The 24448-nt window shown below is 44.3% G+C and overlaps 1 protein-coding gene across 1 annotated transcript; it reads right to left on the bottom strand.

Moving 5' to 3' along the window:
- On the bottom strand, positions 127-24060 carry VIPAS39 (VPS33B interacting protein, apical-basolateral polarity regulator, spe-39 homolog). Its single transcript, XM_005686165.3, has 20 exons — positions 23959-24060; positions 20867-20959; positions 20136-20238; positions 18042-18185; positions 16867-16905; positions 16446-16510; positions 15676-15732; positions 12586-12678; positions 11868-11901; positions 11262-11364; positions 9247-9274; positions 7844-7917; positions 6137-6212; positions 5559-5693; positions 4907-4948; positions 4499-4588; positions 3199-3285; positions 2535-2624; positions 2011-2115; positions 127-1146 (listed from the first exon to the last, which is right to left on the bottom strand). Exons 2-20 carry the CDS (start codon positions 20957-20959, stop codon positions 1126-1128), a joined length of 1479 nt encoding a protein of 492 aa, XP_005686222.1. The 5' UTR covers positions 23959-24060; the 3' UTR covers positions 127-1125.

The following is a 24448-nucleotide window of genomic DNA, read 5'->3' as shown; positions in this document are numbered from 1 at the left end:
TGTTACTCCATAACCTGAGGTGCTGACAGGCCAATACATGCAGTTACCCAGGCAGGGCTGCAGCGGTCCCAAGAGACAGGGCAATGATTTCATGGCTCTGTACAAAATAACCGGGAGGGAAAGAGAAGGCACCAAGGAAGAAACGGCTTTATTAGGCGTCTAGGTGTGCCTGGGAAACCCAGGTCAGTCACAGAGAAGAAAGGCTCACGTTGGCACAAGAATACAGGACACAGGCGTTGCAGAATATCCTCTTGAAAACCAACCGCGAAACCAAACCTTCCCTCTTGGTAGCCTACCAGAAACACTGCTGAGGTGAGCCCTGGTGAAACTTGTGGAAGCTCCTAGTGAAACAAGGACGTGTGTGCAGAAAGGGAGCGTGCGCCCCAGCCCTGCTGACTCATGTACAGTGGGGGGCCTGGGTGGGGGAAGGAGGAACGGGAAGGAGGGTGCCCTCATCTCCTGCACCAGGCTCCCTGGGGTGCAGGGAGAGAGGAACCACTGTTTGTAAAGGGAAGACCAGGACAGCAGAGGGGGGTGGGCCAGCTCTGCCGCGAGGTGGCGGACTCTGTACAGTCTGGGGTGAGGGCGCCTCCAACAGGTCCCGGCAAGGCAGGAGGCCCTTCCTGAGGACCCCCCCCCACCCCCGGAGAGACAGCCATTCCAGTTCCCTGCTGACCTCCTGCAGAGCAGATGCCAGCATCCAGCACCAAGTCCAAGGTCACAATCAGCAGAGGGGAGTGGAGTGGCCGCCCGACGACACCGGTACCTCTCGGTCTAGGAGACCTCCTTTTTTGGAGCAGTCACTTTCTGCGGACCAAAAGCCATCTTGCCCAATATGGGCCCAACCTAGAAATTAATTCCCACCTTCATGTGAGCACCAGGTGAAGAGTCTCTCTCATGAGGCAAAGCTTTAGATCTTGGCCCTTCGGTGACAGTCCCTGGACAGAAGACCGGTCTGAGGCTTTCAGTGCCCAGGCGCTGGTCTCTGTCCCACGAGTAGCAGGCACTGCCTGCTGACGATGGGCCCCAGTGATGTGATGCTGTAACTCTCCCAAGAAGAGCTCTCTCTACTTTCACAGGCAGAAAAGGAAGAAATGAGGCAGGTTGCAAGGGAGCTGATGCCACTTAATTCTTCCATCGAATTTGCTGGGGAAAAAAACAAACAATGATCAGTTTTCATGGATCCCTACAGATAGGCAGACAGAATTCAATACAACAAGGACTCCCGGTAGGTAATGTAAGGAAAAGAAGGATGGAGCCGGAAGGCTGAGAAAAAAAAAAAATAACGTTGGGAAGAGGAGTTCATTTATTCAGAGATGGATTAAACACCTATTCTGTACCTATTCTGTAAGCCTGATTAAGGGCATTTATTCTGGTTCTGCCCTCCTCAGGACAAAGATTCAAAGATTCACTAGCTTTAGCTTATAGTAGATTCCGAAATACCTAACTGGCACCAAAGCTCCACGTTAACAATAAGCTCAGCAATTCCATACTATGAGAGAAGAGGCAGCTGCGTTCCCCAAGTAGCTAAAAATCAGGGTACACATGTATACCTGTGGCCAATTCATGTTGGTGTACGGCAAAAACCATCACAATGTTGTAAAGTAATTATCCTCCAATTAAAATAAATTGAAAAAAAAAAGTAGCTAAAATCTACTTGACCTACTTCTTTCTTCCAATAGGGAGGTCATATCCAGCCCCAGGAAACTACAGTTTGCATATCCTGATTCTATAATGTTTGTTTCCAACTTCCAGTGGTTAGTCCTTCCTACCTGATAAGTTTAACAATGATCAGAGCACTACAATCAGTGTCAGCCAAGGTCCCCAACCACCCTAAGTCATCCCACGTCTCAGGAGTGACTTCTGCCCTGTAGGCCCGTAGGAGACCCTTATCAAGAGATCCACAGGCTTGGCCGACAGCAATCCCATTCAGGCCTTGGGAGTATGTGCTTGACGCTCCTCTGAGAACTGTCTCCTGAGCCCACTGGAGGGCAAGCCGCAGCCCCTCACCGAGCTGTTGAGAAGGGCATCAATCTTCTCCTCCTCGGCAGAGCCTTTATCCACCTTGCTCCTGTACGCGAGCAACTGCTGACGATCCTTCAGGTCCCGGCAAGTCTATCACCAAAAGAGACGACGATAAAAACCTCCAGTCAGCATTCTCTACAAGGGCCTCTTTCCTTCTGTCTCTCCCACTCTGAGCCAAGGTTCCGAGAGAAGCCAGCGAGCTGTGGTGGTATGACAGTGGGGCTAAGCACCCACCAAACTTCACACTGAACAGACGTCTGCAGAGGTTACATGGCTTGATTTAGTTCTATGAATTCTCCAAGTGCAACGAATTTATAAAAGCAGAGAAAACCCAGTCAGAGAACTGGGCAAACCATAAAGGAGAGCTGGTCTCCAAACTAACTCTTGCCAGACCACACTATGCACTGAGTGGAAACTGACATTAGCACCGTAGGATCTAGGACCTGAGACTGAAGCCCCCCACTGTCCACTGAGCTCTAACTCAGGGCTCTCATTTCTGAGGGACTCACATCAATGACGACATCATGACACTTGAACTTGGTGGCTAAGTTCAATTTTGTGTCCACATCTTCCACCAGATTGACATACTCCTGTAATATCTGTGAAAACAAGTACTTCTGATTAATGATTCTCAGCCATATTAAACCCAGAGTTCTGAAAGGTAGGGAAAAAGTCCTGAAGAAGGCAAAGAGTCAGTGCCTGCTGTCTACAATTCCCATCACAAACCACAGGATCAGGTCTGCAATGGGCAATGAGGTGGACTTTCTGCAGTAATCCAGGTTCTCCCAAAAAGGAAGAGAAGGGCCTACTCCTCCTCATCCTGGAGCCAGACCCCTGTGCCAGCAACAGGTATGCCCTGGGTCTGACCTCCCCCCGTCCCCCCTGCTCCTTGATGGCCTTTCTCATTAAGTTCTCCTGTATCATTTGAGTAGTGTGCCTCCCTCTGGCTGAACACAGCATACGCTCCTCAGAGGGGGTGGTCTGGGGTCATACTTCTAAAGGCTGAGCAGAAAACTTCCTTCCCTGGCCCTTTCTAGGTCAAGGCGCAGTACAACCATTATGTTCCCTTTAAGATAAGACCAGAGCAGGTCAAGTCTCCCATTGCTAAGCAGTAAGAGGCTGAAAGTCAGGTCTCCTAGAAGACCCTGTAATCGACTCTCTGGAAACCATTACCTGGACAGGGGCACTGTTCTTGTGCAAAATTTCCACAACCCGATGGAAGCCAATGGGTGCTCTCTTCTTGGTGTAGCCCAGCCAGTTCTGAAAAAGGAAGATGGGGTGGCCGTGGGCAGGTCAGACAAATTCAACCCACTCTGAGGTAGTCTCTCTGCATTTTGTGGTAGGACTAGCAGAACGTGCTGGTGAGAGTGGATGAATGGGAGGAGGGGGAAAAGAGAAAGGAAGAAAGATGAGGGTTTTAGCAAAGTCAAGGAACTCAGGAGGGTGGAAAAGAGTCAGAGGTATTATAAGTTCTTAGCTTGAATAGGCATGAATGCAGAAAAGTCTGAAATACAGCTAAATGAAACAAGCAGTTTCCTTGACAATATTTTCATTGATAGTATGAAATTCTCTGGGTAGACTAATCCTACCCTTTACATCTTTATATTTACATAAATGTTTATTTGTAAATTCATGAGGAAAGGTCTGGAAAGCTACCAGTCAAACTTCTCATGGTGCTTGCCTTGAGGAAGGGACTGAGAAAGGAGGTGGACAGTGGAAGAGGAACTTCACTTTTTTCCCTCTCACTTTCACAGCGGGTTTGATTTTGACACAGGCATGTACTGCTTTCATAGTTAATGTTTCTAATTAAATAACAAAGGCAGAAAACAAAAAATTGTCAAACCCATAATGGAAAAATGGATATTTAAACTGCAAACCAACGAAGACATGACAACCGAACAGAAAGCAAGATTCTTGACGATCTGGACAGCAAACAAAAACAAACAAAAAACAGCTCTAAAGAGCAAATCAATTTATGTGTATTATAATATTCTTTTTTTTAAATTAGAGGATAATTACAACATTGTGATGGCTTCTGCCATACGTCAACATGAATCGGTCACAGGTATACATGTGTCCCCTGCTTCTTGAACTCCCTGATAATATTCTTACGTAATTTCTCAAGAATGATAATACTGTGGTTACAAATGAGAACAATGCTTAAGTAGTTAAAGTATTGTGATGTCTGCAGTTTACTTTCAAATGTTTCAGCCAAAAAAATGCATATAGAACAAGAGAAAGCAAATATGGCAAACATGTGAACAAGTTCATTAAGTAGGTGAAAACTGTTAATTATTCTTTCTTTTGGTTTTCTTTAGATCTGAAACTTTGGAAAATAAAATGTTGAAGGAAAAACGTCAACCAGTAGCTGGAACGTGAGTGTCCCAGGAGGCGTGAAACCTGAGACTCCCAGGAGGCGTGGGATGGCAAGACGGCATCTCCACTGGAGTGCTGACAGCCCCAGGGCACCCACCTTGGTGGTAAACAGGGCATCAACGTCATGCCAGGCCCGGAGCTTGGCGCGAGCGGCCAGCGCTGTCAGCACGTACTGTTTGTCTGGGATCTGAAAGCAGAGGCCAGGGGAAATTAAGAGAAGCAGAAAAGCATCAGGGGAGGGGCTTGAGAGTTCTGGAGAGACAGGCAAAAATACTCCCTGGTATTGATTCTGCCCCTTACAATCCACAAAGCTCTTGGGTCTCCAAGGCCCGGCACTGCTACAGGCTATTCAGTTAAGGCCTTCCCTCACTTCCCACAGACTCACTCCATTCTCCCCTGACCCCTGAATGTCAAGGGACTTACTGCACAGGGTTACAAAGCAACATCCACTCCACAGAGTGATTCTGATACTACTTTTACTAAACACTGCTGAATTTATACCTACCTTAAATGTCTTCTTCAGGTTGACCGGGCTGCTGAAAGTCCCCTAGGATGAAAGTGGAGAAGGAATCTTGGTGTTACTGACTTTCTCAAATACCACCAATCTCCTGTTTTCTTGTCCACTAGCTAGACATTCTACATTTCACTCTGTAACCATTTAAACCTGGAAATTAATTTAAGAGAAAAGCTCTATCAGGTCTAGCTGGCCGTCACCATCCAGCTTAAGAGCACTAGATTAACAGGTATCAAGTATTTACCAATTTTTTGCTAATCCTATGATTGTTACGATCATGGCCACCTATGGGATCATTAAAGTCGCACTTCTCCAAGACAACTTTTTAAAGTATGCACAGGTAACTACTACCCTCTGCTGCTCTTCTTTACCCCGTGGGAATCCATTTGAAACTCTGGGCCTCTGACCAGAGATGCTCACAGCACCAGCACTGGTCAGGCAGATGTGTTCTAGGGCAGGCCAGCTCACCGGAAGCCACGCGAACCCATACAGACCTCTTTTCCCCTCTTGGAACTGTTCCCAGGTGGGCTGCCAAGAATGATGTGCACCCACGGTACACAGAATACGCTGGAACCCAGGCTCTGAAGGATGCCCCCCTGTGCAGTGAGAATGTGTGGGCCTTTCTCCTCCGTGTGGCCCGCACCTCAGCCTCCGTGTAGTGGTAGAAGCAGGAGTAGAAGAGCGTCGTCACCAACGGCATGTTGAGGATGGACGCTTTGCGGGGGTGCTTCCGGAAGACCTCAGTCTGTCCCGCTAATTCTAGATGCCGATCGTTTGCCTGTGGTGGAGTGAGCCAAGAGAAAAAAAAGAACAGTGTCTGTGGAGTGGAGGCAGGAGAGAAGCCTGTAATACTAGAGCAGATGTGTTTCCTACCCTAGGAAAGAGGCGAAGAGGAGAAAAAGAAAGAAACTGCCTAGGAGAGCCCCAAGGAGCTTAAGATCCAGAAAATGATGATCTAAGTTGGATGGAGGAAGACCAGAGAAGTAGTGATGAAATAGAGCTCTGGGATGAAGAGGAAATAGCTCCAGATTAATAGCAAGTGAGAAAAGAAAAGATGCCTGGAGACAATGGAGGGAAGGCCACCATGCAGAGAAAGAAAATAGAGACTCTTAGAAAGGGTAACCAGAAATGACATATGTGGTCAGAGCAGAAGTCTCCTAGCTGCTGAATGACACGGAGCTTTGGCACTGAAGCAGAAAGAATAGAAACAAGGATTCTAACCTCGATAATGATCTGACGTTCCAGGAGTGTGTAATGGTCTTGTATGTGTGCAGAATCTTCTGCTGAAAATGGCAAGCTGGGAGAGAGGGCAAGAAGGTTAGTACCTCATTCTCTACTCAAACAAGAAACACACCTACCTAATCCAGATCACCACTTTAAGTCTAAGATGCTCATGGGGCTTTGCAATCCTGGTCTCTGTTCCCTTTAGAGCATCCCTGAAAGGCAGAGAAAAAGCAGGAAATAGAGGCGACCTCTGGCCGGGATTTTATACTTAAGGTTTTGCCAATTAGACAGGGAGCCTTCAAGTCCACGAAATACATACAGTCACTAGTGATTCTGCTGAGGAGTGAGGCAGAATCCTCTCACTGTGGGTGGTGCAATGACTGAAGAACGAGTCACTCAGCCAATGAGTGCGCCTGGCCAACTGCCCATCATCCACATCCCAGGGAGGCTCAGGGATTCCAGTCACTGCCTAATGTCAATGCTGAACTGTCTTTCAGGAGCACTGACATGTTGGCCATTTTTTAATGCCGAGTAATAAGATAAAACTCAAGTTACAGAGCGTGGCAGTATGTCTGTAGATTGGTAAAAATCTTCAGAGTTCTACATGATGTCAAGGGTCCCATCTTTATCACTACATCATATCCTTCCATACGAAGAAGTTGACGGACAAACAGTCTTGCCTAAAAGTCATTTGGCAAGTCAATGGGTAAGGCCAGGAATAGAAGCCAGAATTTAAACACCCAGTTCCCAGACCTTCCTTCAGAAAGTACTGCCTTATTCCTCTACTCCACTCACTCCAGGAAGAATTCGGAAATTGAATTACACTGTGCTAGATAAGTGTGAGCCCATAGCCAATTTTTAGAAGCGATAAAGATGACAGCAAAAGGTTCCAGTTACTTCAGTATTCTAACTTTTCTGTTTACCAGAGGCCATAGGACACATTGGCTCAGTAGCTGCTAAAGTTAAAACTAAGGATTGCACTGACATAAATTTCTAAATGTGAAACCTGGCAATCATGTCACATGAGGAATGACGGAAAGAACTGTGACCACTGAACCTCAAGTAAGGTCTACTGGGTGGACTCTACACCTGTCTTGAAAGATAAACAGGGAAGCAAGTTTCAGCTCAATATAAGGAGGCACTTGCAATAATAAAGGCTGTCCAACAACGAAATAAGCCACTTCCAAGAGTAGTGTGTGCCCCACCCCTGGAAGAACAGTACATGGGGTTGGTTTTCACAGGGATTTATACTTTGGATAAAAGCTGGACTGAATCACTAGTTTTTGGACTGTGGGGTTTCAAGGACTGGTTTAACACTGAAAACAATACATAAATAAGATGTTGCCAGTTTTTTTCTTTTAATACATCAGGTCACACACACACAAAACTTAAAACTCATTTTTCCACCAAAAAGAAGTCGGGGGAAGGGAGGGAATCAATGAATAAAACGCAATCTTTCAAATTCATCTAGCTTTAGGAGACAGCTCTCTACACTGTCTTTATTTTTCTCAATTTATCACCAATCAGTGAAAACTCTATGGGGGAATAGTGTTTGGAACCACTGAATGAGATGATCTTTAATCATGTTGGTATGGCCCACTGTTAACCTTTCCCTGCAACCGTCTATCCATTCTACCCTCTTTTAATCTCTTCATTGTTCTGTATAACAGTATTGATAGTGAAAAACATTTCTGCCCCACTTACCCAATGCACGTCTTAAGAAATTCTTTTCGTTTCTCAGGGTCCTGAATGGTCAAGTGCTCTCGATAATGGGACAGCTACAAAAAACAGAGAACTTTGAGCTACTTATTTTCCTCAGAAGGGTGAGTTAGCTCTGTCAGTAGGCTTTCCATGCTTAAAAGCTAAACTCTTCATTACTAGAGATTCTTCTGGGAATAGATGGCAGAGGGGTGAGGGAGAAGAGTGATTCAAAATTATCATCTCTAACTGCATTATCCAATATAATAGCCACGAGTTTCAAGAAAAAGTTTGTTCTTAGGAGATTGTCCTATTCTATGAGGATAAACTAAAAGCAGACTATCAGATTTGCCAATTCCAAGGTTTATAAGGTTGGAAAACTCCAAATTCATATATAACAGCATGCATGATAAATCACCTTCAATTCAAACATAACAGAGAATATGAAGAAAATATGAAAGCTTTAGATTAAAATGAGTTACCCAAAACACATTTATTTTTACTGTTTAATCAAACTTCAAAACAATGAACTATATGAATGCTATCTGAAGAAAATTCCTTATAGTTTTGAACCTATGGAAATTAAAAATATAAACGAAAAAGCTTTTCAAAATGAGTACTACATATTCCTAATCATTTTGAAGAGATTAAGATAAAAGGTTTTAAAATTTTCCCACACCTTGAGTATTAAGTACAAGTTCCTTTTACAAAATATTACTGGAAAACATTTTCCTGAATTATACTCTGGTGTGCAAAGCTTAAAAATGTATCATCACCAATGTGTGGTACAGTGACTAAAAGAACAATTCTGACATCGATGGCAACGAGAAATCCTTACTCTTACACAATAATGTCAAACCTTTTAAATAGATTATTGAAGTTTTAATAAGAAAAAATTTCAGGTTCATTCTTATATTACAAGAGTTTTGTCTACAACGGTGAAAATCTGTCCAAAATCAACTTTAACGCTTAGTCATGGAGCTCTCACCCAAAATGTGCATTGGGTGCCCTACCAGCAGCTTGACCGATTGTCCTTCATGACGTGTATCTGATCTTATCCGTTTGCTCGATATTGTTTGTTCAATATTGTCTTTGGTATTAGAAGCCAAAACCCCAAAGCTCCTACAAATCAAGAACTAAAAACAACTAGAAATTAAGAGACAAATTCTAAATTGACCAGGCCAGTTTTCATTCGTTTCTTTTTTAATTTATTCAGAAGCCCAATCAAAAGAGCATATCAAAAGACACAAAACAGTACATGATCTGGATTGTCCTCAGGCTTCCCAGATGCCTCTGTCTCCCAGGCATAACCATACCAAAAGAAAGGAAATAGTCAATCAGTGCGGTAGGCTAGGTTTTGGCTTAGACTTTTTAAAGAGGCCCCCAACTGAAACAAAGGCCACACTTACCGCAAGCTCTTCAGTTCTATCCAGGAACCTGGGAAGAAGCAGAAGGGAGCAGCGCATTTTTATCTATTGATGCGTGGCAGTATAACCTCACAAAACAGGATGAGTGTTCTAGGAGAAACATCATCTGAACTCATCTGCCTCCATACACAAGCTAAGCCCTTCTCTTCTCAAACTCTCTACCATCAGCAACCCCTTGAGAACACGTGCCCGATCTACCGAGCTGAGTGAAGAGCAGAAGCTGGAAGACATTGTGGGCACTAATAACTCTGTAATGTCAACAGATCTGACAGAAAGGCTCAGAGCCTCCGCAAAACCTCAGCCCACAGTAGTCTTCTGGGTTTTTTTTTTTAAGATGAAAACACTCTTCTCTGTCAGTAGTCTTGGAAACAGACTGTCTACACTATCCTCCTCTGTTGTTTTCTTTTAAGATTTACTTATTCACTCTTCAGCTTTGAAGGGTCTTCACTGCTGCATGCAGGCTTTCTCCGGTTCTGCCGACTGGGGGCTACTCTAGCTGCGGCGCGCAGGCTTCCCACCGCGGTGGCTTTTCCTGGTGTGGAGTACGGGCTCTGGGTGTGAGGGCTTCAGCAGCTGCGGCACACAGGCTGAGCCGCTCCAGGGTACATGGGATCCTCCCACACCAGGGATGGAACTCGTGTTCCCTGCATTGGCAGGTGGATTCTTAACCCCTGGACCCCCAAGGAAGCCCTATTGTTTTCAGGTACAGCATACGGTGCATTTTGTCTCTCCCCAAAGGTGGTAAGGCCTTGGAGAACAAGGACTTTTGTCATCTGATTGCTTTTTCACTCTGCAAGGACCACTATAATTAACATCACTACTTTGGCATATAGGTGATGCTTAAAAAAAGCGTTGTTGGTTTGGAGGGAAGGAAGGAAGAAAAGAAAGAGGGAGGGAGGGAAGAAAGGGTTGAGGGAACAGCTCCTCTTGAACACGGTTTCTACAAATTCCTGGCTAACCATCTCTATAATCTTGACCCTGACCATGTGTGCCCTCCCCACCTGAGTCTTTGGGAAAGCTCATCACTCTGCGGAGGCCACTAGGTAAATAAAGTTACCTCAGGCCACATGTCAGCCTAAACAGAGGCTCCACCCCCTGCCCTGACATTGAAGAAAGGACATAATATACCTGTTTTAAGCTAAGAGTGGGCAAAAGTCCCTAACAACTGAAATGAGATAGGGAAGAAAAACATGGCAGAAGAGCTGCCCCCAGTGGGCACCCCCTTCCCCAGGCCCCCAGCAGACATGCCTGCTTCTTGCCTCTCTACCCATCAGAACCTGACCCAGTCCCACAGGGCCCACTCAATTCCTAATCACTACCATGACGTTCTCCTCAGATATCCTGATTGAAAATTGCATTTGCTTCTTCTGCTCTTCCATTGCGCTTCTCACTGGCATCACCAGGGACCAAGTGAAAAAGGCATCTTTAGTCTCGGTCTTTTGTTAGAAAATAGTTAATAAATATTAATACCACAGACTAGGCATTATGCTGAGCGCTTTACACGCATGAACTCCTTTCACCTACATTGACCTTGGAGTAGGCAACATTACTTCCATTTTACAAACATGAAAACTGGTGCTTTTAGAGGTTGAGGAACTTGTTCAATGTCATGCTATGAACTAAGTAATGGAGATAATATTCAATACAGGTGCTTGACTCTGGAGCCTGATTTCTTAACCCAGTCACTTTACTACAAGTTGTGGTGCAATATTAGTTATCCCATCACATTTCTTTTTTTCCTTCTTTCTCTCTTTTCAGTCATGCCACATGGCTTGTGGGATCTTCGTTTCCCAACCAGGGGCTGAACCTGGGTCCGTGGCAATGAAAGCACCAAGTCCTAACCACTGCCACCAGGGAATTCCCCCATCACCTTACTGTATCTTGTCTAATAAGCATTTCGAGAAAAAAGGGGCAGTGTCTCTTTCTTTGTAGTATCACCCAGAGTGCTCTGAACTAAGTACTTAACAAACTTTACAGACCAGATGATCAGTTCTTACCTAAAGAGGTCTAAAAGCAGCTTCTGATCACCTATCTCCTTAAGGAAGTGAATGAGATGTCTCAGGGCAACCTGCCGCACCTCCAGCTCTCGGAAGAGGATCTCTGGTAGGCAGGAAGAAAGGAGTTAGATGGGGAAAGATTAAAGCCTATTACTCAACAGGAAATCAGCACCCCCTAACTCACACATTCTTAAGATAATCTCCTCCAAGTCCATCAGAAGCTAGGAATGGTTTACGATAGTGCCCACCCCTGGCTCAACCCACCAGCAACACACTCCAGGGTCCAGGACAAGGCTAAGCCTTTGTGTTAGCTTTCAGCTCTCACCAACCCAACCAGCAGGCCCTGAGCGTGGACTTTCACATCCTCAAACCAACACAGCCATCCGTCTGTGCAGTAAATGAGGGGCTTTTTAATCACTATAGCTATTACTCGGAAGGAGAAACGACTCAGGGCTGGGGTGTGTGCTCTGAAGCCTCAGGACCCCCCAGCTATCCCGAAAGTAGACCTGATGCTGGTGAATTCTGGTATGAAAGCCACGAGACCATCCTCCCTTCAAGTGTAGCAGACACCTTACTGACTACAGATCTCCCTCAAGCCACGCTCACCTTTACTCAGCGTCCTCTTCAGGAAGATCAGAACCTAGAGGAAGAGAACCAAGAAGGAATCACCCTGCATAACCTTCCAAACACGAGGCCCTGTCTGAGCACCTGACGACTAGGAATGAGGCCAGCAACTCATCAGGAATCTTCACAGGTCCAGACAAGGTGTTTCTCGATGTGATGAAAGGACAGGTGACGGACATATGGAATGAGCTCTGTCTTGGGAGTCCACACACCCTTGCCCCTTATGGCAAGAGACACCTCCCTCCCTCTGTGAGAGGCTGCTCTCACATCTCTCAGCCTTCAGATTATTTTTGAGGACACAAAGTAGCCAACCTACCACTTCTGGGTCATAATGAAGAGTATCACATACAATGCAAACTGAGCTTTTAGAACACGTACTTCTGGGAATCTTCTACTTCAAGAGGAAATCCAGTGTCTCTACTTGACATTAAAGTCTATCCTCTGGATAACCAACAAAGACCTACTGCACAGCACAAGGAACTATACTCAATATTTTATAATAACCTATAAGGGAAAAGAAATCTGAAATATATATATTAATACATATAACTGAGTCACGTTGCTGTACATCCGAAACTAAAAGATTGTGAATCAACTATATTTCAAATAAAGAAATAAAGATTAAAAAAAAAAATCTATCCTGATTGGACTTTCAGAAACTGATGAAAGCAATAATTAAACAACAAAAGGCACAACTCACTGCAGTAATGACGTTCCCATCATGCATGCTTACTGCTTCTTCTAGGAGCTGGATTTTGTCCTGTAAGGAGCGGAACCTTTCCAGTGAGCAGACCTGCCAGATAAAAATAGAACTGGTGTGCAAGGAAGAGGACCATTTCCTATATTCCTTTGTCAATGGAAACTGAGGAAGAGCAAGAATGACCTGAAATCTCCCCAACACATACATGCATGCTCAGTCGCTTAGTAATGCCTGACTCTGCGACCCCATGGACTGCAGACCGCCAGGCTCCTCTGTTCATTGGATTTTCCAAGCAATAACACTGAAGTGGGTTGCCACTTCCTTCGCCAAGGGATCTTCCTGACCCAGGGACTAAACACACATCTCCTGCACTGCAGGCGGATTCTTTACCGCTGAGCCACCTGGGGCTTCCCAAGTAGCACTAATGGTAAAGAAACCAGCTGCCAATGCAGGAGATGGCAAGAGAAATGGGTTTGATCTGTGTGGGTCAGGAAGATCCCCTAGAGCAGGAAATGGCAACCTGCTCCAGTATTCTTGCCTGAAAAATTTCATGGACAGAGGAGCCTGGCGGGCTACAGTCCGTGGGTCACAAAGAGTCAGACATGACTGAGCACACATGCTGGTCCCCAAGGAGAGCCTCTTTATTTTACACAATAGCCCCCAACAGTCTATGAGCCAGGAGGTTCCTACCACCCACTCCCTAGTTCAGCCTTATGCCCTGGAAGAGGTTAGTGTCCTGATGAAGGCTTGCCAAAGTCAACAGGCAGGGAGACCACTTGTTCTCTTTTTCCTCTTTTTTTTTTTTTCCTTTTTTTAAAAAAAAACTGTTTTTCTTTGTTTGGTTGGTTGGTTGCTTTTTCAAACACTGTTGTTGAGCACCACCTTTCAGTAGATCACAACGAGGGAGCTGCTCTGCTACATATGAAAGCCGGACCCAGAAGCAGGTCCTCTAGAAATGGTTTAGGACGAGCTTACCCAGGAACATGCGGTGCGTGACAGGCGAGGCGGCGGCCACGTTTCCGGCCACGCCCTGTGTCCCAGGACAAAGGGCTCTCTGCACAGGGACTCCTGAGGCTCTGCGGCATTTGCCACACCACAGGGGATGCGCGTGGGGTCCACTGGAGGGGACAGCAGGGGACTGACCATCTGAGGCCAACTTTTCTTTCTTTTTAATTAACTTATTTACTTATTTTTGCCCGTGCTGGGTCTCCGTTGCTGCGTGCAGGCCTTCTCGCGGTGTGGGGAGCGGGGGCTACTCTTCGTGGCCGTGTGCAGGCTTCTCGCTGCAGTGGCTTCTGCTGTAGGGGAGCACAGGCCCTGGAGCTCGGGCTGCAGCAGTGGCGGAGCGAGGGCTCCAGAGTGCTGGCTCAGCAGTTGTGGCACACGGGCTTAGTTGTGGCACCTCCCCAGACTGGGGATCAGACCCACATCTCCGGCACTGGCAGGTGGATTCTGAACCACTGGACCATCAGGGAAGTCCCAACTTGTTCTCTTTTTAATGAGGCACAATTTATATCATAAAATATACACTATCTAAGTGTACAGTTCAGCGGGTTTTGACAAGTAAATAATCCCATGTTAACTACTACCACAATCAAGATACAGAACATTTCCATCACCACAAAAATTTCCCTTGTCCATCTGACAAGGGATCTCACTAGCAGATATTTAGGTTATTCCCATTTTAAAGGTTATAATAAATAAAGTTCCTATGAACATCTGTGTATAAGTCTTTGTATGAATAAATTTTCATTTCTCCCAAATTGTAAATGTCTATTAGCAATTAAATTAAATGTGCGTCTGATTTTGTAAGAAACTGTCAGACTCTTTTGCAAAGTGGTTTTACCACTTCACCTTCCTGTTTGCAGCATATGAGAGTTTCAGTTGTTTGCATCCTCCCAACGCTTGGTATGATCAGTATTTTTAAACTTAGCCATTATAGTGGCTGTATAGTGGTATCTCAGTTTTAATTCACATTTTCCTGATAACTGATAACGTTGAGCATCTTTTCAAGTGCTTATTGGCCACACAGCTTTTGGTGATATAACTGGTGAAAACTTGAGCCAGTTTTTAAATGTAATTGCTTATCTTATTACTGAAGATATGTCATCATTTTTTATATACATATTCTGGAGAAAACACTTAATAAGATGTATTTTACAAATATTTCCTCCCAGCAATGGTCTTTTTGTGTTTTTAACAATGTTTTCAAAGAACAAAACTTCTCAATTTTGGTGAAGTCCATTTTCCTTTTTGGTCTGATGGTTTTTGTATGCTTGGTTAATAAGTCTTTGCCTAACTCAAGATCACAAAGACTTTCACCTAAATTTTCTTCTAGCTTTATAGTTTTAGCGCTTATTCTACTATGATCCATTTTGACCCAATAATTATTATGATATCAATTCTCCCAAAATTGAAATACAGATTCAATGCAATCTCAGTCAAAATGCCAGCAGCTCTTTTATAACACTGACAAGCTAACATGGAAATATACAGGATCTAGAATGGCTGAAGTAATTTTGGAAGAGAAGAATAAGGTTGAAGAACTTACATGACTTGATTTCAAGATTAACTATAAAGCTACAATAATCAAGGCCTTGGTAATGGCATAAGGATAGACAAAAAAAACCAATGAACTAGAATACAGTCCAGAAAGAGACCTACATATACAGGGTCAATTCATTTTCAACAAAGGCACCAAAGTGACCAGTGCAGAAATGGATCGTCTTTTCAACAAATAGTGTTGGAGCAAACAGAGAACCATATAGGAAAAAAATGAATGTCCATTTGTACCTCACACCGTATATTTTGTATTAACTCACAATGGATCACAGACCTAAACATGAAAGATTTGCTCTCACTCTTAAAGGCACTACTTTTCCCTCTCATCCATCACTGTTTTCCCACTTCCCCATCAAAACAACACTAAACCCTAAAGAATTAGAAATTTTGCAGCTGAACTGCCATCTTAGTGGAATGATTTTCCTCCTGAAAATCATTTCATTTAACAAAACTGAAGAGAAAGGCCAAGCTGCTCAGCTTCCAAAAAAAAAAAAATTCCAATTCCACATTCTCTCCCCAGGGCCTTACCTTGCCCTTCCTGAGGCGCCGCACTGTGTCACTGAGGCTCCAGTCGTTGCTGTAATCCTGGAATATTAGCAACGCATGAATTATAGGAAGTGAAAGGATCAGAATTCAGAATTATCAGTGCATCAGCTCTTCACCTCATGCTTATAGTCTTAGTCCCTAGAGGGCAAGTATTTTGTGGAAGAAGATAGATTAAAAAAAAACAAAACTAGGATGGTCTGGTCCTGAGTTTCTTAAGCAACCGGGACAGAGATTTTACAGGCAGGACAAATTGGATCAAAGAGGGAATGGATCAACTGACAACGCCGGCAGCCCGACATGTAAGTGGTTCAGAATTTCAGCCCCTAGAGGCCATTTTGGGACTCTAATTAATGGTTTTGCCAACAGAAGGAAAGGAGAGAAACATGTTCTTTTTTTGGACCTTATGATATCATTTTTTCCTTTTCAGTCAATTTGCTTTTTCATGTGCTTCATGTGAATATGAGCTCCACCAAGCTTCTAGACTGCAGTGATGATCAAAAGTTTCAAAGCACAACCTAAAAAATGGCAGCATAATGGATAAGGATACGCCAGGGCTGAACCACAAACTAAAAACTTTGAGTTCCAGTTCCACCATGTAACTAGCTGTGAGACTCCCAGCAAGCTCTAATGTTTAGAGATCCAATTTTTAAAATGACACCTGCTCAGAGATTTGGGAAGATCAAGCAAGATAACAAATGTTCAAGTATGTCAAACTGTATAAAGTGTCATGACCATCATAAGATATAACTCACCCTATACTCCCCCTTGGGTCTCCCCAGCTCTGGAGCATAGCTCTTGGCAGGCGTGTCTGACAGAGCTGCAAAAGAACAGGCAAGGGACTGAGAAGGACACCATCTTCCTGCCATGCCTTTCTTCCATGGATCCCTTTGCTTGACTTGTGGGCTCCCGAGGTAACTTTATGGCCCAAAGTAGGGAAGCCCGAGTAGATCTCAGTTCCTACCCAAAGACAGCATCCCTAGATGCTACCCTTGGACCCCACGGCCTGAATGGTCTCAACCTGCTTATTCAGCATCAGAAAATTCCTCTAATAATGATGATAGATTCAGAAGAAGTGTCATCATCTAATTATCACTTATCCCCATGACTCCCCAAGCTGTACCCCAGATCAGTAACATCTCCCACAGTAATCAAGAGAAGAGAGTCCATGCCTACCATCAGAGAGGGACTGGAAACTTCCAGGTCTAGTTCTTCCTAAAGATAAAGAACACATAAGGCCAAGAGTTAAAGTCAGAGCCATCCAGACTCAGTTTAGGATGCAGTGCACACAGAACCTTTTTGTGAAAATATGAGAACTTAAGGCTTAAAAAAGCTTTTACTCAACTTCAGAAATCTGAGGTACCATGGAAATAAAAGGCACTGAGGAACTTTCTCTTTTAATTGTGGTAAAATACACCTAACATAAACGTCACCATTTTTAAGGAGGATACAGTTCTTTGGTACTAAGTACATCCACACTGTACCAGCATCACTACTATCCATCTCCAGAACTTTCTGATCATCCCACACTGAGACTGTACCCACTGAACAATAACTCCCTTTCCTCCTTACTCTCATTCCCTGGTGACCACTATCTACTTTCTATTTCTATCTGACTATTCTAGGCATCTCACAGAAATGGAATCACACAGAATCCTTGTATGTCTGGCTTCATTTACTCAGCATAATATCCTCAAGGTTCATCCATGTTGTAGCACGTATCCGAATTTTGATCCTTTTTAAGGCTGAATAATATTCCATCGCATGTGATGCCACATTTTGTTCATTCATTCACCGGTGAATGGACATCTGGGTTGTGTCCATATCTTGGCTACTCTGAATCGTGGTGTATAAATACCTGTTTAAGCCCTTGCTTTGAATTCTTTTTGGTATATACCCAGAAGTAGACTGCTGGATCATATGGCAATTCTACACTTAATTTTTTGAGAAACTGCCAAACTGTCTTCCACAGTCTTCCGGTGTCTTCTACACACAGGCTGTACCATTTTGCATTCCCACCAGCAGTGCACAAGGCTTCCCAACAGAAATGCGCAGGGGCAGGGAGGATTCTGACCTAGACCCATTTCTGAGTAACAGAAATCGGCAGGGGCAGGGAGGGATTCTGACCTAGACCCATTTCTGAATATATGTCACAAGGTTAACGTCAATTCTGTTTATCGTGTTTTAGAAACCCAGTCCAACCCCTCTGAATTTCCCTCACTTCTCCCCCTTTCTGATCCCTAACGGCTAGCTCCAAAGATTTTTATACTTCAGTATCTTTTTCTTACAGAGTAAATGAAAATCACAGCCTTGGTTTTTTGGAACTCTGTCCCTTTAACCATTGCTCTTACCTCTAAAAAAGCTGCTCAGAGAGTAGGTAGAAGGGGGTTTGGGTAGCTGTGTGTAGGTGGAGAAGCTGTTTCGGTTCTTCAGCTGCTCACGCTCGTGGCTTGACCCGCTATTACCAGCAGTCTCTTTGATGGACCATGAGATGCCTGTGAGACAGCAAAATGTAGACAGTCCTTCTCATCCAAAATAACACCACCTCATCCACATTCCAATAAACTCTAAAGGCTTTTCATCAGAAGCCCTGGTCCCTTGCCAACAGGGACTTAAAATACTGGGGCAGGGAGAAAGAACAGAATCACATAGACCAATCAACAGAAAAAAAGGGCAAAGGAAATGAATAAATGGATCAAAGAAAAGGAAATACAAGCAGCTGTTAAACATATGAAAAGGTGCTCGACTGCACTCTTAATAAGAGAATTACACAAATTAAAAGTACAGTTAGGACTTCCCTGGAGGTCCAGTGATTAAGAATCTGCCTACCAATGCAAGGGGACACAGGTTCGATCCCAGGGCTGGGAAGATCCCACAGGCCATGGAGGAACTAAGCTCACGTGCCACAGCTGCTGACAACCGTGCACGTAGAGCCCATGCTCTACAAGAGAAACCACCACCTGTGCACAGTCAGTAAGCAGACCCTGCTTGCTGCAGCTAGAGAAAGGCCCATGCAGCAACAAAGACCTGGAGCAGCTGAAGATAAAGAAGTATCTTTTAAAAGAACACTGAGATACCATTTGCCCCCTATAAGATTGACAAAGACCCAAAAGTTTGAGAACACCCTGTGCTGTCAAGGCTGTGGGGAAAAAGGAACACTCTGACACTGCTAGGTGGGAGTGCAAATTGATGCAACATCTAACCGACACAGAAGCAAATATCCTCTGCCAGAAATTCCACTCTAGGAACTGAACTTTCAGATACTCTTACATGAGCAAAATACAAGGTCACTGACAGCAATATAAACAACAAAAGATTGGAAACAATCTAATGTTCATCAACAGTGGACTAGTTACACAAATTACGGGAATTGCATACAGTGTCTACTATGTTGCTATTTTTAAAAAGGGAGAGGCAGCATGAGAAAACTTGGCAAGATCTTCAAGCTATATTATCCATTAAAAAGAGGAGGGTACGGGACTTCCCTGCTGGTCCAGTGGTTAAGACTTCACCTTCCAATGCAGGGGGTGTGAGTTCGATCCCTGCTTAGGTAGCCAAGATCCCACATGCCTCCTGGCCAAAAGAACAGAACATGAAACAACAGAAGCAAAATTGTAACAAATTCAATAAAGAGTTTAAAAAAAAAAAAGAGGAGGGTATAACGTATGCCACCCCTGGTGTAAAAAAGGGGGTTCATTTTCCTATATGTAGTTCCACAGCAGAAAGCATCTCTAAATGAATACACAGGAAGCAAACAACAGCGGTTGTTTTGGGGACTGGTAGGGCCTGAGAACGAAGTAGACGCATGACAGTGTGAGGGTAACTTTTCTCAGTACACCTGGAATCCTTTTTACTACAGTATGGCTTGAATACTTTTTGCTTTTTAAATCATGTGACAGTATTTCCCATTAAAACAAACAAACAAACAAACCTTTAAAACTATGCTTAAAAATCAGATGGACCCAGCAAAGGTGTTAGGTGGTATTAGAGAACGATTAGGCAGTGGGACTTGGTGGCTAAGGAAGTCAGTTCTGCCAGGCAGTTGTGAGCATTTAAGTCAGCAGTTCTCAAATATGACTGCGTAACAGAACATTAGCAGTGCTTATTGTCATTTGAGACCCCGCTCTACCCGCCACCCTACACCCAGCGTCAAGACCTACTGAAGCAGTCTCTAGAGTGAAGCCCAGGAATCTAATTTTAACGAGCATCCCAAGTAAGTCTGAAATAACCAGCCAAACATTAGCCCTCAGACAGCAGACCTAGACAGCCGTATGGAAACTGCTACCATACTTCCCCAAGTACCCTCTCTCCTGGGCAAATTTCCAGATGTATGCTCATCTGAAAATAGCTTAGCCTTGTTCCCTATCCTGACAAGTATTGAGGAGACTTTATGAGTGCTAAGAACCCTGAATAATTAATCCCTTCCCAGGGTCTTTTGTACTTACTTCCCACAGGTTCCCCGGTCCAGCTGACTCTCTCCAGGTCATCTTCATCATCGTCATCCACAAAGTCTCGAAGGCTATTCACTGCCCGCTTGGATTCCTTTAACTGTGGACGGACATCAGGCAGGGCGCTTAGGAAGTCATCACATCTCACCTCTCCCTCTGACAGCCAAGAAGGCTGAGGAACTTGGACTTGAGAATGGCCAATATTTTAACCTTTCTGCCATCGAATACCTAGCCCACCAGACGTTTGCCAAGAAAAGAAATTGCTATTTAGCCAACACTGGAGTCCAGTGGCAAAGGTTAGGAAGAGTCAAAGCCACTTTTGAATTCTAATCCTATTCCTGGTATTGATTTGCTTTGTAGGGAGTTTTCCATCTTTCCAAAAATGAATGTTTCCCCCATTTGTAAAACAGACATGATAAAGATAAAACTCCCAATCCAGTTCATCCTTCAAAAATAATAATAATATCACATGATAAAAGACTTAGGGTTCTTGAAAAAAAAAAAAAACTGAAAGAAATGAATCATCTTAAGAATGTAAAGGAAGAAGGGCAGGGAGTTGGCTTTTTACACCTCCTCTCTTTTCCCAGGGTTCTTCTCCATGAAGAGTCTTCTAAAGATCTAACTGAAAGCACTGCTGAGCCTAATGGAGACAGGTTACCGAGGATGCAAGGGAAAGGGTACTCAGAGGAAAGGGGTGAGAACTTCCGTGAGTGTTCATAGAAACCCACCTGTGAGAGCTCATCATCTTCATCATCAAAGGTGAAAGCCTTGAACTTGGAGCTATTCCAATACTCCTCCTCATCACCCTTTGTCCGATTCATCTGGAGGGAGAGGAAGAGAGGTATACTGTATGTCTCTTTCTGGATTCCCCTCAAAAGAGCTCCAAAAGCTTTGGGTTCCTGGACTACAAATTCCCTGCTCTAGGCAGGGATGCACAAAAAGTGTCTGGTGTAGAAAATACTGAAGAGGCCACATAAAATCAGATCCTTGGGTCTCCAACCAATCCAATCACACTTTTGATTGTCTGATAACCCACAAATAGTCATTCATTCCTAGAGCAGCTACTTCATTCAAAACACTATCTCAGGCACTCGGTCAGGTGTTTTATTATGTAAGGGGTATCTGAAGTACAAAACACAGTCCCTCTCTGAAGGACTCTACAACAGAGTATGGAGCATATATACCTTTTCTCGCTTATACACTCTCATGCATGCTAAGTCAGTTCAGTCGTGTCCAACTCTTTGCGACCCTATGGACGGTAGCCCACCAGGCTCCACTGTCCACAGGATTCTCCAGGCAAGAATACTGGAGTAGGTTGCCATGCCCCTCTCTAGGGGATTTCCCCAACCCAGGAACCGAACCTGTGTCTCTTAGGTCTCTTGCACTGGCAGGCATGTTCTTTACCACTAGCGCCACCTGGGAGGCCCCAGTATAAGTATGTATAAAGGTGAAAGTACAAACCAGGCGTGCGTTACAAGAATGCATCATGAACTTTGCTGAATACACAAGGTTAATCAAAGCATGAACAAAACAGACAGTAACTACATTCATGGACTCAACGTGTATCCGTTGTGTGCCACCTCTCAGGCCCTGTTCTAGGCGCGGGGAATACCACAGAGAATAAAAACTCACAGACATCTTACTCTCTCATGTGCTTCTTGAATTCTTGATGGCAAGTAAGCAACTAAAGGAAGCTGAATTTGCCTGCTTGTAACTTCAACTTCAAATCATGATTAATTTAATAACAAGTACTGGCCAAAATTTGGGAAATGAGGGCATAGCCAAAGAAGGAAGTCTATAAAGAATCAGTCAAAACACAACAAGTCCCTCTCATAACTATTCTAAAATTAGATTTCGCCCTGAAAAAAAGTTTTGCCTTAGAATCACAAACTGAACTATCCATGCCAGCTAGATTAGAGTGAAAACTGATTTAAGCCAAGAACCAGGTACCAAATTTTTCAGTGCCAAAAATAACTCCAAAGGCTACAGAGAGTCCAATTCTAAAGGATGGATTTGCTTTTTCTATTTCAATAGCACCTTTCTCAATAGAAGCTTAAGAAACACTCCCCATGGCAGACCCACTGAGACTCCCAGTGGCCTTAACACACTCTGCCTCACTCGGTGTGTTGTCGGGGGGTCTGGGAATGGCAAAGCAGGCTGAGAAGTGTTTACCATCTGATCCTTCCCCATGGCAGATATCACTAACTGATTTCTACTGAACTCAGACACAGCTTAAAAATCCTTTTGTATATTTAATGCAGTGAGTAAAATCAAACACAAAAGCTAGCAGAAAAAAAAAAAGTCATCCTTTATATTGCAACAAGCATAGGCTTTGGAGTCAGGCAGACTTGAATTCAAATGTCAGTCTCTCCGATTCTCAGCAACCTGGGTAAACAATCTCACTTCCAAGCCTTGGAGAAAGTGATAGGCGACCTCACAGGGTTGGAGTGAAGAATAAAGAGTCAAGAAAAAGCTAACAAAAGTCCCCAGTATAAAGTAAATACTAAAGGCTAGCTCCTTTTAGTATAGGATATCTTCTGCCATCTTTCTATCTCCGCCATTTGTAAATATGGGACTTAAAAACAGAAACATACCTGGTAAGACTGTTGTGAGGCTGAAGCCAGTGAACCACACAGAAAGCACATGTGCGGACACAAAGATTTGTTTAGTATTAATTTTTATTATTAATAAATCAATATCTTGGAGAAAGCTAGAAAAATATTTCTAAGCATTCCTAAAGTTTAAAATTTTGATACAAAAATTCTGAGTAGCCATCACAAACACTGAAGATGTCCACAAAGCAGGTAAATGTCCATGGTACAGGTGCCGGTTTATAAAGACTCAGAACAACTCTTCAAAGTAAGCCTAGCAGATTCCATTTCACTGATGAGGGAAATGAGGCACAAAAGGATTAAGTACCAAAGTTTTTAAGCTAAAGCGAATTGCTCCTATCCAGGTTTTCTATCTCCTGGGTCACTTCCACTCTGATTTGCATCCTCTTTTTATCACTCTAGGGAAAACTGAGGGCAGGTCATTACTACAGTATCTACAGATAGGCATAGCATGAGTCTTAACAAACCCTTAATCCACCAGAGGATTTCTGGAATCTTTTCTTAACTATGCAAAGGCAGTGGACGCTTGACACTAATCTGTACCTCTAGCGCTAGTCAGAAACTATATTTCCTCAGCAAGTAAAAAAGACAATGATTTAATGGTTCTAAAATTTATAAAGCAATCAGGTACAATTTTAAGAGGGGCTGAGAAAGATACTTCAAAATTATTTAAAACACTTCAAAGGCTTGTCCCTGTCACTTGTTTACTGAGATCCCACCATACAGGGCAGTAGATCTCAGGGAAGAGCAGGAATACGACAAAGGAAGGAAAACGACTTGGCCAAAAAATATCTACAACCAACACGCTCTCCGCCTGATGACACCGCAGAAACCAGCCTGTGAGAAGTTAGATTCGGACTCATTTAACTTCCTTCAATGCCAGGCCTACACAAGTGAGGTGACGAACTGAGACAAGGAAACGTGGATTAAACTAGGAAAGCTCTGTGGGCGAAGGGTCCAGGAGACAAGGATCCACCTCAGAGGCCAGAGCCCAGAACCTTGGTACAATAAATGCTTGTTCAAAATCAGTTGTCTGGACTCGCTCGCGGCCCCAACCTCGAGTGCAAGCCCAGGGATCGCCAGAACTGGAGTTAACAGTCAGGCCAGGGAGGTCGAGGGACGCCTCAGACAATGAGGGGAAAGGATATGGATGCGGAGAGGCTGGACTCGGCCAGATATGTAGCCCAAGGAGTTTGGGACACCCTCACCTCTTCCACACCGAGCCCTCCCTCTCAGGTCAGCGCCAGACTTCGCCGCCGAGGGTCCAGCCTTTCTACACAGGCTGTGCGGCATACAAAAGGGGCGGAAGGGGATAGTCCCAAGGAGGGGGCGGGAGCGCTGGGGTGGGGGTAGGAACCAAGGGTCGAGACAGGCGCCGCACGCCATGCTGGAAGTTGTAGTTCCTTCCGCCCCTACAATCAGGTTCTGCCTGGACAGGCCGCGGCGGCCTCTTGACTACAACTCCCAGAATCCCCAGCGCACCTCGCCTAAGCCCGTTTCCTCTCCTTTCAGCTCGACCTTCCGAGGTTATCCCGTGGATCACTCGACAAGACTACAACTCCCGTGAGGCCAAGCGGGGCCGATGAAGGGTTTAGGGAAACAATGAAACGTGTCCTGTGTGTCTCTGTGGGTGAGGAATGGTCGTGTGAGCTGTCGCCTTTCGGGCCTTTCAGGGCATAACTCGAAGGAGTGTGAAGG

This window comes from Capra hircus, chromosome 10, assembly GCF_001704415.2.
Source record: "Capra hircus breed San Clemente chromosome 10, ASM170441v1, whole genome shotgun sequence".
Lineage (NCBI taxonomy): Eukaryota > Metazoa > Chordata > Mammalia > Artiodactyla > Bovidae > Capra > Capra hircus.
The sequence above is the reverse complement of the archived record's forward strand: the minus strand, read 5'-3'. Positions and strand labels throughout refer to the sequence as shown.

What these genes read in the sequence shown, in the direction of transcription:
- VIPAS39 (XM_005686165.3), bottom strand. Translation starts at nt 20,959, where the DNA reads ATGAATCGGACAAAGGGTGATGAGGAGGAGTATTGGAATAGCTCCAAG. An exon ending in ATAGAACTGAAGAGCTTGCG is followed by an intron (nt 7,918 to 9,246) that starts GTAAGTGTGGCC and finishes TGTTTTTTGTAG; the next exon opens with CTGTCCCATTATCGAGAGCA. An exon ending in ATGCCCTGTTTACCACCAAG is followed by an intron (nt 3,286 to 4,498) that starts GTGGGTGCCCTG and finishes TTCCTTTTTCAG; the next exon opens with AACTGGCTGGGCTACACCAA.